The following is a 12,825-nucleotide window of genomic DNA, read 5'->3' as shown; positions in this document are numbered from 1 at the left end:
CCAGGTCCTGCTGCAGCAAAGCATCCCCAAACCATGACACTTCCACCTCCATGCTTCACAGTTGGTATGAGGTTCTTTTCTTGGAATGCTGTATTTGGGTTACGCCAAACATGTCTTCTGTACTGGTGTCCAAATAATTCAATTTTAGACTCATCTGTCCACAGAAAATTATTCCAGAAGTCATGGTCTTTGTCTGCGTTCTCTCTGGCAAACGTCAGTCTGGCCTTAATGTTTTTCTCAGAGAGCAAAGTTTCGTCCTTGCACACCTCCCATGAAAATTAAACTTGTGTAGTCTCTTTCTGATAGTTGAGTCATGCACTTTCACATCGACAGTAGCAAGAGCCTGCTGGAGGTCCTGTGAAGAAATTTTAGGATTTTTCATGACTCTTTTCATGCATCTTGCAGTCTGCTCTGGGGGTGAACTTGCTTGGACGGCCAGACCTGGGCATGGTCGCAGTTGTTTTGAATGTCTTCCACTTGTAAACAATTTTCCGGATGGTGGAATGGCTGATGTCAAATTCTTTTGAGATCTTTTTAAATCCCTAACCAGACTCATAAGAAGCCACAATCTTCTTTCTGAGGGCCTCACACAGCTCTTTGGATCTCACCATGGTGTTCACTCTCACTTCAACAGTCAGGGACACACCAAACTAATTTAAAGGTTTAAATAGAGCAAGCCTCGTTCAAAATGCTGGGTATCGATGTTCTGATCATGTGCACCTGATGTGATACACCTGTGTGTGTGATCTTAACTATTTTAAATGGGACGATATGTAGGGGTATCCTAATTTATTCCTCACCAGAAATTGCATTCATTTTAAATGACATTTTACAGAAAATTGTAAAAAGGCCTTTCTTAATTTTTAATTGTTTAGTCATATTACATGGATCCCACAGTATTGTTAAAATTGATATTAAATATCCACACGCCCATGTTAAAAAATATACAGAATTTCATAGGGTGTCCTAATTTTTTCACATGACTGTATATATGTATAGATATATAGATGGATATAGATATATGTGTGTGTGTGTGTGTGTGTGTGTGTGTGTGTGTGTGTGTGTGTGTGTGTGTGTGTGTCTCTCTGCTACTGCTGCTTTTTTTGCTATGTGGTGTACATTTGTCCATTATTCCAGTAAAAAGTGTATCAAGCAGTGTCAGAAACCGCTTAAGCAACCCCATTAGTAAAGTTTCTGAGAGATTCTGTAAGAATTGGACTGTCACAAATAATTAGAATACTTACTCATTTGTAATGTTGGTACTTATTTCTCTATTAAGTATCTGAAAACTTTATTTTTCTTAGGATTTAAAATTGCAATAAAAGAAATAAATTATAGATAGTTTTGCTAAATACATCTTAAAGTCATGCCAGTCATCCACATCACTTCCCCAAACTGCACTGCTTTCCATGTGGCTGTTGAAGATATCAAAGCAAGGATGCTTAAGAAATTAAATTTCAAAGCACATATTGGACAGTAAGAAATAATGGCTAGTGCAAAATACATGCTTTACACCATGACTGACTTAGTTCATTTACAGTGGAGATTTCAGATCATTACTGGTATACACTATTAAAACATTGTTGCCTGGGTGAGAGCGGGCCACGCTTGGTTTTTGCTTAATAATTAAAAAGAATTTGAGCATGGTCAATATTTTTTTATATACAAGCAGCCCAAACATTTCTGTAACAACTGAAAAGCTAAACTTTGTTTCCACCATCTACAGATTGTGAGCAATTCAGCCGTCAGGAGAGTCCAAACATTATAGCTAATCCCACGGGGGACTAGGGGCTAAGCGTACTACGACCTTGGTTAATTGATCCAAAACTAAATAAATTCGTTTAGATACTTAAAAACAGCCACCAAGAGAATGATTAAAATAACGTAGCTGTGAATTCAATTCAATTTAAGAAGACTTTTTTCTTAAAACCATTTATGCATTTTTCACAAAATTGCTGACCAGTGTTTTCTAAGAGGGGATTTGTTCTCAGGTGAGAACAGAATCTATGCACACTCAAGCACAGAGGTATTTACAGTTCTATGGTTTAAGAACATGTCATGAATCTGACATAGACTTTTTCTTAGGACCATTAGCATTTATTGGGGACAAATTTAAGAAGAAACTTAGGAAGATAATGGTGATTGATGTCCAATGAATTTAAGAACTGTTAGAGGGCTTGGAAATACTAAGAAGTATTCTAAACCTGCTTGACAACTTCTAAACCAAATTGACATGGTTTGGGGCAAGTGTGGTGTTCAGACATGCAGTTTGCATGATATTACTTTCTACATTAGTCTCAAACTTTGGATACCAAACATGTCTTTCCTGGTTAACTATATTTGGGGTAAAAGGGACAAAGTGTTTATTTTAATAATTTATTTACTTTGGTTTTGACTCATTGTCTTTCTGTTAATAAGTGAAAGTCTTTCTATGTTTGCAGTGCTAGCTTAGCCTTTGCCATTGAATCATATAAACAAAGAACAGTGCTGATATTTCATTTTATTTGCTCACCCTAAATGTCTCATTTCCTCAGGTTTTGGGGGGATTCATTATTTAGGCTGAGAACTCAGGACACATTACATTCACAGACTATGGCGAGCAGCTGCAACTGCAGCATTGCACCCACACAGTATTTCATGGCTTGTTATGCACTGGTATCAGTTACAGAGTGAAGTCTCACAGTATACCTTCAAATTAACACAACACATCTGTCTGATCTCACTCACAAAAGTACATTATGCAGACACCATCTTAAATCATTTGAGGCCTGCTCTGGCTCTGTTTTTGATGATGTAAACAATCAGAAACACAGTTCTCACAGGTATACTTTCCCTCCAAGTCCACCTGAGAGACTCACTCCTTCTATTTTGGGAAAGGAAAATAAAAAGGCGCAGCAGTGCCCTGTGTGTTTTACACCCTGTGTGACATTATTGCTTTTCCCTGGGCTCGTATAACTGGTCGGGTGGTATTAAAGCTTTCCAGTGCTAGTCTCAGAGAGGCAGTGCTAAATGCTAATGGCTGCTAAGGCTGCTGGGCTTTGGATGATGAGCAGTGTGCTTACATCAGCGCGCTTGCCCCTCTTACTCTCCATGGCACTTTGAGGCCACTGCCAGTCACCGGCTGCCTGGGCTGACCTGAGGTGAGCTGACCGCTCCACTGGACTCAGAAGCATCAGACTTGCTGCTCTCTCCGAGTCGCGACTAATGGCAGGCCGTGTCTCCGTTTGACATTAAAAATGTCTCTAGAGCCTGATTATTACTCTGTAAATGTTTAAAGTCCTTCATCTTTTTCCTTATGTGTGTGTTGTTGGTAGGACTGGGTATTGCTCAAAATGTTTAAGTATTAATACCAATACTGATACCTTAACTTTTTAATCTTGTTAAAATTTGCAGACTGAAAGTATGTGGCCTAAAGCAGAAATAATTGGTGACGAAAACCAGAAATAAATGAGATGCTGGGTATGTTTACTGAAATTTGGTATTGATATTCAGCATGTGATATGAAATTTCATAGTAGTAAGGCTGGGCAAAATTATATTTATTGTTATTGGGAAAAATTACATCACATTATGTTGGCGTATGCTTTTCTGAGCATAATATGAATATTCTCATAATGTTTCATTATAAAGACAGAATAATTCACCTTCATTACCTTAATTTAGTACAGCACAGTTTTGAAATATTGAATACGAATCATTGGATTCATAATCATTGATGGTGTCTTTTAAATGTGGCACTAATTTATCTTATTACATGTGAGAGAAAATACTTATTGAGACATCATATATTGTGAAGTTGGCGTGACATTACATTTTTGCCATTTTGCCGAGCTATACTCAGTAGTACCAAATTAATTCCATCAGTACCACAAAAGTATTGAATTGTAATACCCTTTCCTAGTTATGATTGAATCAAAGAACAGAATGAACTATTGCTATCAAAACAATTCTGTTCAAATTGGCACTAAAGTGTCAGACAGATGATGCATTTATTATTTATTTATGTAAAATAATAAACATTTAAAGTAAAGTTGAAGTGGGATTTCATGTTGGTGGTGTTCCTAGTAATGAAGAAAGTGAAAAAGCACAAGAAAATTGCTGCCAAGTAAAATTAAGCATGAGCAGACAGAAGTGTTCTCTTATAAGGACATTCAGTAGCTTGCTAAATTGGATTCACCTGTATTTCAGGTTCACAATCTGCCTGATAACTAGCTAGCTGAATATTCTGATGGCTTGCCAAGTCAATTATGAAGAAAATGCTTGAGGAAATAGTGTACAAATCCAAGCCTAATCTAACATACCTTCTGTTGAGCTGACTCTTCTGTTGAGATGCTCCAGGAGATTTTGTTTCCAGGCTTTAGTTTGGGCTGGCATGGAATGCAGGAAGGTAGAACTCCTGTAGTAGGACTCAGTACTTGAAATGATGCCATCTCACAATTAAAGACCAGAGTTAATCCACATTTTGATAAATTTCACAGTTTAGAAAATCTGCCTTTTCTTGGCTGTTTTGCAATAAAGCAAAAATGCATAATCATGCTCATTATCAACGTTGAGTTGAACGTTATTCTACATTGCTAGCAATCATGGGAGCGGGCAACTAATTTAAACACAAATACTTTAAAAAAACACTTCTGGAAGAAAAAGGTCTGGCAGTTCATAATGTTCTTTAGAGGGAAAAAATAAATAAATAATATATATATATATATATATATATATATATATATATATATATATATATGTGTGTGTGTGTGTGTGTGTGTGTGTGTGTGTGTGTGTGTATCAATCTTGGCTAACATTCATTTCACTGACTGAAGCCCTGCCCTTTTTCTACTGGCTAATTCATAGTTGCTTAAGAGTATTTTATACTTAAGAGTATTTAAGACTGTTCTATTAACACTTTTAAAGGACTACGGAGCATAATCTAAGTGCATTGCTGCATGCTGATATCTTGTGCCTGTCAGTGCATTGTTTTCATTAAAGGTGGGTGTCTGACCGATATCACAATGTGCTAGTGATTGTGGCATAAGCTGCAGCAAGTGTTCAGTGCATATGTGTATGCACCTAGGTGTCTTTACATGTGTAGTACAGACTACTTCGGTCTCTCGTGGGGGTGAGGTACTGTCACAGTGCAGGGTAATGAGGCAGACTGACTACATGGCACAGCACGAACATGTGTGCCTAGCTAAACAGAAAAGCACAGCTGGCTGAAAGAGCCTCACTTACTGTCTTATTGCAGTTTACCTCAGCAAATGCATCTCACTCTAGATGACAACAGAAGTCGCAGCTGTTGTGGCCATAACAAAGCATGGTGTAATTTGATAATCAGTTCTCACCATCGTAGCTCATTGAAACAAGGGGAGAAATTCTTTGTGGTATAGAAGTATGGACTAATCACTTATTTATATATATATATATATATATATATATATATATATATGTTTTTGTGGTATATTTTTATGATTTTAACTCATTGTTGTGCACATTCCCTTGTTTTGTGGACATGCTTTACATTTTTGCTTCATTTAACTTCATTTAAACACTCCTTTAGGTTTCTCAAAAGTTTTGGCATCGTGAATTAACTTGTATCTCCTTTTGTATACAGCCAGTACCCATTGATGACTCTTTCTGCGGCCTGGACATCAACCAGCCCCTGGGTGGCTCTCAGCTGGTGACTGGACACACGCTATATACGGAGAGCAGAGACCGCATGACTTCAGTGACCTCTTATGTCTACAACGGCTACTGCGTGGCCTTTGTGGGTACCAAGAGTGGACGACTGAAAAAGGTGAACAGAATTATGGTTTTATATTACAGTGTGCTACCTTCAAAATCTCTACCTGTCATTTTTCACTCTTCCAGTGATGGCTTACACAAGACCTGAGTTTTAAGTTCAATTTTTTTCCAGCAGAAGTTTGTTCCATATAATGCTCAAGGTTTTTAGCTTCTGCGTTCAGAGGTTTTCCAATAGCAAAGAAATCTCATAAATTCTTCTATATTTTTTTCTCAAGGTCAACCATGATATTAAGTTGGCCTCTTTGGCTCAACAGATTTCGACTGGCCCTGTCTAACATTTAAAAAGTGCAGATGCAGAAACTTTTCTCCTGAATACTTGACGTGGTCCTTTATAACTCATCTGGCTCTGCTTCAGCTTTGAGCAGAATGCAAAAGCGTGCGATTATCAGTACTTGCTAACCTTCACTGACCAATTAACTTTAATAAGCACCTTGCCAGCCAGGCTTTGGCAGAGGGACTAGCTACAGGCTGGGCTTGGCTCCCCTCCAGTCTGCTACGAATGGCCTGACCCTGCTGGGCTCCTATAAGTTATCAGTACTTAGTAATTATGACACATTTCACATGAGGGGTGCTCAGAAAATGTGGAGTTAAGAGCACCTTTCTGATAGCAATTACAGACTGACTGAAAAGGAGCCTTGAACATTTAACAAGTGGAGCTCTATTCAGGTGCAACTGCTGTTGGTAATGATGTAATCAGCTAGAGAGGCTGGTTACGCCATTCTGCGATGCAGGGTGCTGTGTTGAAATCACCATGCTTTTAAATTTTGTATGAAATGCTTTGAGGTTAGGAATTTTGCCAACTGTGGCAAGCTAGTTATCAATGGGCTTTGGGGGGACTTATTGTGAGCAAGTACGCTGACTAAAAGAAAGAAACACTTCAGCTAGAGGGCTATTACAGAGACTGGTTTTCCCTCAGATATGCAAAAGCTTTTAGTTAAAGCTAACAATATAAAGTTGTAGTCAAAAAAGAAAATATATATCTGTGTGAGACTTAATTTATGCTATATTTTTGCATTTGCAGCGCTGTTGGCTAAACTTTGCTATGTCAAAGGCAGATATCATGTAACTAATGGAGATGCCATGTTCCACTAAGCCCTGGGGTAGTACCTGTGACATGTATTTAAGGATGAATAAGAGTCTGTCCACTACTTTAGACCTCTTTGGTCTCTTCGGACAAGCCATAGCATTGAGTGACAGCAAGCATGAGCTTTAGCAGCCAGGTCCAACATTCAGCTCTATTTCCCTGCCAAAAACAGCTGTAAGAAGAACCAATGGGACATGAAAGAGAACTAGCAAGAGACTTACTTGGTCTTTTTTGGCAAAAGTCTTAGCTACCATTCCCTCCCCATGACAAAGAGTCTACACTCCTTAATGTAAAGTCATTTTTTGCAGCGATGCCATAAATCTGGGATGCCCAATCCAGGTCCTGGCGATGTACCACACTGCCGAATTTAGCTCCAACTGTAATCTTGCACACCTGATGTAGATAATGAAGGTCTTCAGGGGCATCTGAATTTTTTTAGAGCCAAGTGTTTTGGACCTGAACTCTCTGGTGGTAAATCTCCAGGACCAAGAGCACCACTACCATAGAAGAACCTCTCTGGTTTCAAATTCATAGTTTTTTTTTTTCTTCTAAAGAACCATTTGTGTGAATGTAAAGAACTTTTTTAAAGTTAAAAGAACCTCAAGTGTAGTTTACTTGGCATTACATAGACTGAGTCAAGAGGAGTTACAGGAACTGAGACAGGGAAAACCTGTACCTGTGCTGTTGAATGATTGTGCCATGCTGGCAACGTGGCAACACACACAAGCTTATTTTCAGCTCCTGTGATTAATTAATCTCTAATTGAATCGGCAATGCAATCAGGAAGTGGCATCCGAGCTTTCCGTTCAGTGTAATCCCCTTGTTTGAGCAGGTTAATAATTCCACCAACCCCACCCCCCCATAGTGAAATTGAATTAAGCAGCACTCTCCACAGTGGTGCTATGGCACGTTTGGTTTATCCTCATGCACTCGCACTCACTTATGCTTACATGCACACACGCACAATGCCAGCAAGACATATCTCAGCAGCTGTGAAAGAATAGGCAAGCAGACTACGCCAAGCAAACATGCGTACCTTCCTCCAAAGCCCATTCCTGTCATCACAGAAACCATGGAGAAGGACTTTGCTTATATACGTTGTAAGAAGATGAGAAACGTCCTATGCTGTCTCAAGCCCTAGGAGAAGTCTTTATTATATTATAATGTGCTACAATGTAGCTATACAACAAAACACATATAGCTGACACACTAAACTGCTAATGCATGCTATCTTCACTCTGCTCTGTCTCTTTCTGGATGCATTTTATGCAAATCAGATGAGCGTCAACAAGCAGATTGTTGATATGAGGCACAATAAACAGTGTCATGCCCAATATTTGAATGCACTCCATTTAGGCGATGTAGTGGTGGAAAAGCAAGAAATGTTTTCAAAATATCTTTGAGACATGTCCCAGAGTGAGCAGCGAAAATGCAGTACCTTACACAGTGCATAGCTACTGCAGATTTTGTTTTTTATGTGTAACTAAAACCTAAAAAATAAAAATTTCCATGCATAGGTATGTATTACCTCTGCTGTGCAAAAGATTTTTACACTTATTTTATCTTGAAATCTGGGGTGATGTAGGCCCCTCAGCAACCCCATTTCATGTTACAACAATGCATGGAGCTACAGTATGTCAAGTGTGCAAGTTTGCATGCTTTTCAATTCTCATGAAGCATTCGTTCATATACAAACGAACCTTCTGTACCTTCTGTAACTTTCAAATGGTGAGTGAAGGCTATAGAGTTTATGGGATTGGCCATACTGGTGATGACATAATATGATATAGGAGGTTGAGCTGTTGGTGCCTTTTCCTTTGAAAGATTTAGCTGCCTGCATGTTTCACCCTGGATCCCTACCCTCACGAGAGTGAAGGGGAGATAGGGCAGCAGACCAAGCAGTGACGGAGAAGGGAAGGGACTGGTGAAATGTGAATTTAGCTCATCTGAAGAAACTGGGCTTGCACTGCTGCCTGTAATTGGATTGGCTTCTTTCCCAAAGAGCAAACCCCTCCCCACTCCCCCAGCCATATACTCTCTCTCTCTCTCTCTCTCTCTCTCTCTTTCTCTTTTTCTGTTCCCCTCTCTCTTAGCTACATGCTCGCACACACTACTTCCCCATTCAATCCACACACTCCTACTCTCTTTCTCTTCTCTATCAGCAGAGCTTCCCTGCTGTTCTGGCTGCTATTCCGTGAGACGTAGTAGAGCACACAGTCAGGCACAGTAGCGGCAGGGTTTTTGTATTGGGATTGACCAGGAAAGAGAAACTTTAAGGTGAGAAAAACCTACTGAAGGGATTAATTAAAGTAGTCTTGATGTGTGCTCACTATCGAAGCTCCACTGAGACATACCAGATGATGCTGGCAGCTCTTACCAATGGATATGAAGTATAACAATGCCAGCAGTTCAACTGTATAATATATTTGTGAGAAAATATATAGATATTATGGGTCAAGACACACAACGGAAAGTTGTCACACATACTGACACAGAGAGAGTTACTGGCCCTTCCTTGCCACAAAGTGATTGATTGCTGAGAAGAGTGTGTGTTAATCTCAACAGAAAATGTGGCTGAGGAGGAGGCCGATCAAGCTGCACTGATCAGAATCAATGGCTTACTTATCTGTCTGCTGTCAGAGGTTTCTATCATGTATTTTGAAAGAATAATGGAGCCACATATTTGGCCATATCAGTGATTCTGAGGAGAGCCTTGGTTCTTTTGTTTTGTGCTGTAAGCAGGATTTATGGCCAAGATAAGTGTTTCACAAAGATTATTCAGTTAGCCAGATAACTTAAGCCAAAAGTCAATTGGAGCCATATATTCAGCTGTATCAGTAATTCTGAGGGAAGTCTGTGGGGCTTGGCTCCTTTGATTTGTACTGTAAGCAGGATTTTTTTTGCCAAGATAAATGTTTCACAAAGATTGTTTAGCAAGCCAGATAACTCTAGCCAAAAGTCAAACCTATCCAAAAGGAGCAAAGGGACATTTTTATTGCACAGGCTCCTTCACTTTGGGCTTAACACTTTGGATGGCCAGGGCCTGCTAAAGTTTTATCACACACTTCTATAACCTAAGAATAGCTCAACCAGTTTGTGCCTGGGGTTTTATGGGGTAATCCTGCATTGTAAAAATTCCAATTCCAATTTGACGTCCTCTACCATGTGCCTCCATGTTATAGTTGATCTTCTTGACTGGTTTTGACAAGGTGGACCTTTTAAAATACACAGCAAAGGTGATCAGGCCTTGTGTTCCCACAGCCTTTAATTGATTCCTTTCATGTTGCTCCAGTGCATAATCAACATTTTGTTTGCTCAGTGTACTGCCTGGGCTTGAAAAGGCTAGCTCAGGTGTGTTCCTCCTGATGGACACCTGATGCCTTAATTGGACAAATGTCCCATTGAACTGGTTAAGTGAACATCTGGGCTCTGGTCCCACTCTCCTGTCCACAAAGCTGATCCATTTGACCCTGTGCACGAATTTAGGGACTGAACCGGTGAACACAGCAGCGAGTTACAACTGACCGCAGCATATGAAAGGATATTCAGTTTAGAGGGCAACTCTGGCAGCTGCTCCCATTGCTTATTTTTGCCTGGTTCCTATCTTGTTTCCCAGCACAACCTGAACAACTAGCATGGACTTTCATGGCAATTTTCCCTCTCCAAAGTACGTGAATACACCATTTGGTCATTTTCTGTTTTAGCTTTGCTCAGATGGAGTAGCATCCTCAACCTGGTCCACCTTGTTCTTATCAGACAGGGTGCATGGAGACCCTGCCTGCCCTTGTTTGTGAGGCTTAGTTCTTCTGATTTGTACCGCCAAACCTAACACTGTCTAAGCCAAGAGTTTCCTGCACAGGTACCCTAATGAGCTATAGCTGGAGGTGTGCAGCTTTCTCAGAGAGAAAGAAAACGACAAAGGAGATGGCGAGAGCATTGGCCTGAGTGCATGAATGAAAAAGAGAGCATGTTTTACAGCTCTCCTCAGTGCCAGGAGCGGCTGCCTAAACCAGCATGGAGGAGGGTGTCCTTAGCAACAGCTGAGGCTCATGGCAACTGCTGAATAGTGCCCCGTCCGTTCCCTGGGGCATTCTTTACTCCAGTCGCAGCAGAGGACGATCACCACAACCTGTCCTGCCCAGGAGAATACACACATGCACATCCACACAGGCCCAAATATTGTACATACTGGCATACATTAGATTTTTAGATTCCAGCACGGTCTTTGCTTCACCATTCTCAGAGCTTTGTTTCTCTAATGTGTGCAAACGATCCACAGTAACCAACAGGCTTAATGAGTAATTTATAGCCAGCCTGTCAACAAAGAGAACTCTCACGATGCTTTGCCCGCTAAGCAAAAACTCGCCTGGTGGTTCCGTGCTAATTTCTTTTTTCAAGGTCAGGGGGCACCCACCACATTGCTTTTCATAATGGTGGCACTTTCTCAACAGATTGCAATGCTAGGTTGAAATGTGCTGTTGGGAGGCAACAGAAATTGGTACATCTGCAGTCCTATGTGTTGCTAGGCTTGTGTTTCAGCTGCTACTGCTCTATGGATGCATTTAGATGGGCACATTATAGAAGGAAAGTCTGGCTCTTAGCTTGGCAGACAATTGACCATGGTATTTGCTATCAAAGCATTTTAGATAGTTAGCACAGCTTTTGTTGAGGAGAAAGCTGTAACACGCTCCCTTGTTAAATGCCAGTGACCATTATGCTTGCCCAATTAGTCACCTAGCTAAATGCTAAGTTTCTTGTTTTAGGGACTGTTGGAAAGGTTCAGTTTATAATAGTGCTGTAATGAAACATAACGCATTTGAAAAGCTTTTCTTACTGGTTCATTATTTTAAGCTGGCTTCAATTAATCATTGACTTTTTCCGTTGACATCACTGTTTTGATATCATTGACATCACTGTTTTGATATCATTAAGGCTTTTTTCTCTTTTAAGCAAGGATTTCTCATCTACAACATGACCTAGCTTCTGGTGTTTCAAGGATGCAAGCAATGCAGTTTGATTAGAGCTCTCTTGACGGAGCACGTTGGTTATTACAGTAAAAATGATAATCTGCAATGATTTCAGCTGGTATTGCTCCCAAAACACCACCTTGCTGACTCTCAGCAAGATTGCAAACAATCTTCCTAATCATGTTACTGTACGCCGGGCAATTGAACTTCAATTTGCCTCCTGGCAATAATGAGGGCCTCTGATTGGTTGGAGAAATTGCCAGATGCTAGGGCACCTTTTGAGGAGTAGCTCGCCCTCATTTCACTCCAGAAAGGGAGAATTCTATGCCTTAGAACTACACAGAAAAGGCATTCATGCTGGATAAGAAAAGCTCAATATAGAATTAACCACAGCAGTCTTTGTGGCACGCAATGTTGTTACTGTCGCTGTTTAGACCCTCAGGGTCTACTCTTAACATCAGGTAGCAGCAATTTGGACATTTGCATGAGTAGTGCTTATGGTTGTGTTGGGTTCAAGTTACACTTCATGTAGGCTTGGACAACTGCAACCTTTAAGTTTCAGTGGCAGTAGAAAAGCAATGTTTAATTAGATAATAATTTTATAGCTCACTGGAGGAAGTGCTGAAATTCTGTTGAATGTGCAGATTCTATTCACCTATAACTTGATTGTATTTTTAGGTAGTAGAGGAGATGTTTTATTTTAATTTGAATTTAAAACACTTGAGACAAATACTTCAACTAGTCCATATAAAGTTCATGTTTAAATGGAATATAGAGATATGTGAATATTGATATTGAAATGCTGGATTGGATTTTGAATAAAGAAAAAGTTACAAATCTAGCCTGATATAGCATTTTCACATCATGTGATGTTGAATTGTTTGATTAGTTTGAGCATAATAGCTTTTTAGATGTTTATCTTAAGCAAAGTGTTCTAAGTTATATATAGCTCATTTTAAAGCAAGAAGATATATTGGATCGA

The 12,825-nt window shown here is 39.8% G+C and overlaps 1 protein-coding gene across 2 annotated transcripts in view; it reads left to right on the top strand.

Moving 5' to 3' along the window:
• The window catches only part of plxna2 (plexin A2), a 280,254-nt gene that overhangs the window by 48,374 nt on the left and 219,055 nt on the right, over nt 1-12,825 (top strand). For both annotated transcript variants that reach the window (XR_005130735.1, XM_017694224.2), the window contains exon 3: nt 5,602-5,784. Coding sequence is in view for 1 of the 2 variants with exons in the window: in XM_017694224.2 (XP_017549713.1) it covers nt 5,602-5,784 (183 nt within the window). In the remaining variant the exon portion in view is untranslated. The remainder of the gene's footprint in view (nt 1-5,601; nt 5,785-12,825) is intronic.

This window comes from Pygocentrus nattereri, chromosome 9 (assembly GCF_015220715.1).
Source record: "Pygocentrus nattereri isolate fPygNat1 chromosome 9, fPygNat1.pri, whole genome shotgun sequence".
NCBI lineage: Eukaryota > Metazoa > Chordata > Actinopteri > Characiformes > Serrasalmidae > Pygocentrus > Pygocentrus nattereri.
This window is presented reverse-complemented; position numbering and strand designations above follow the sequence as displayed.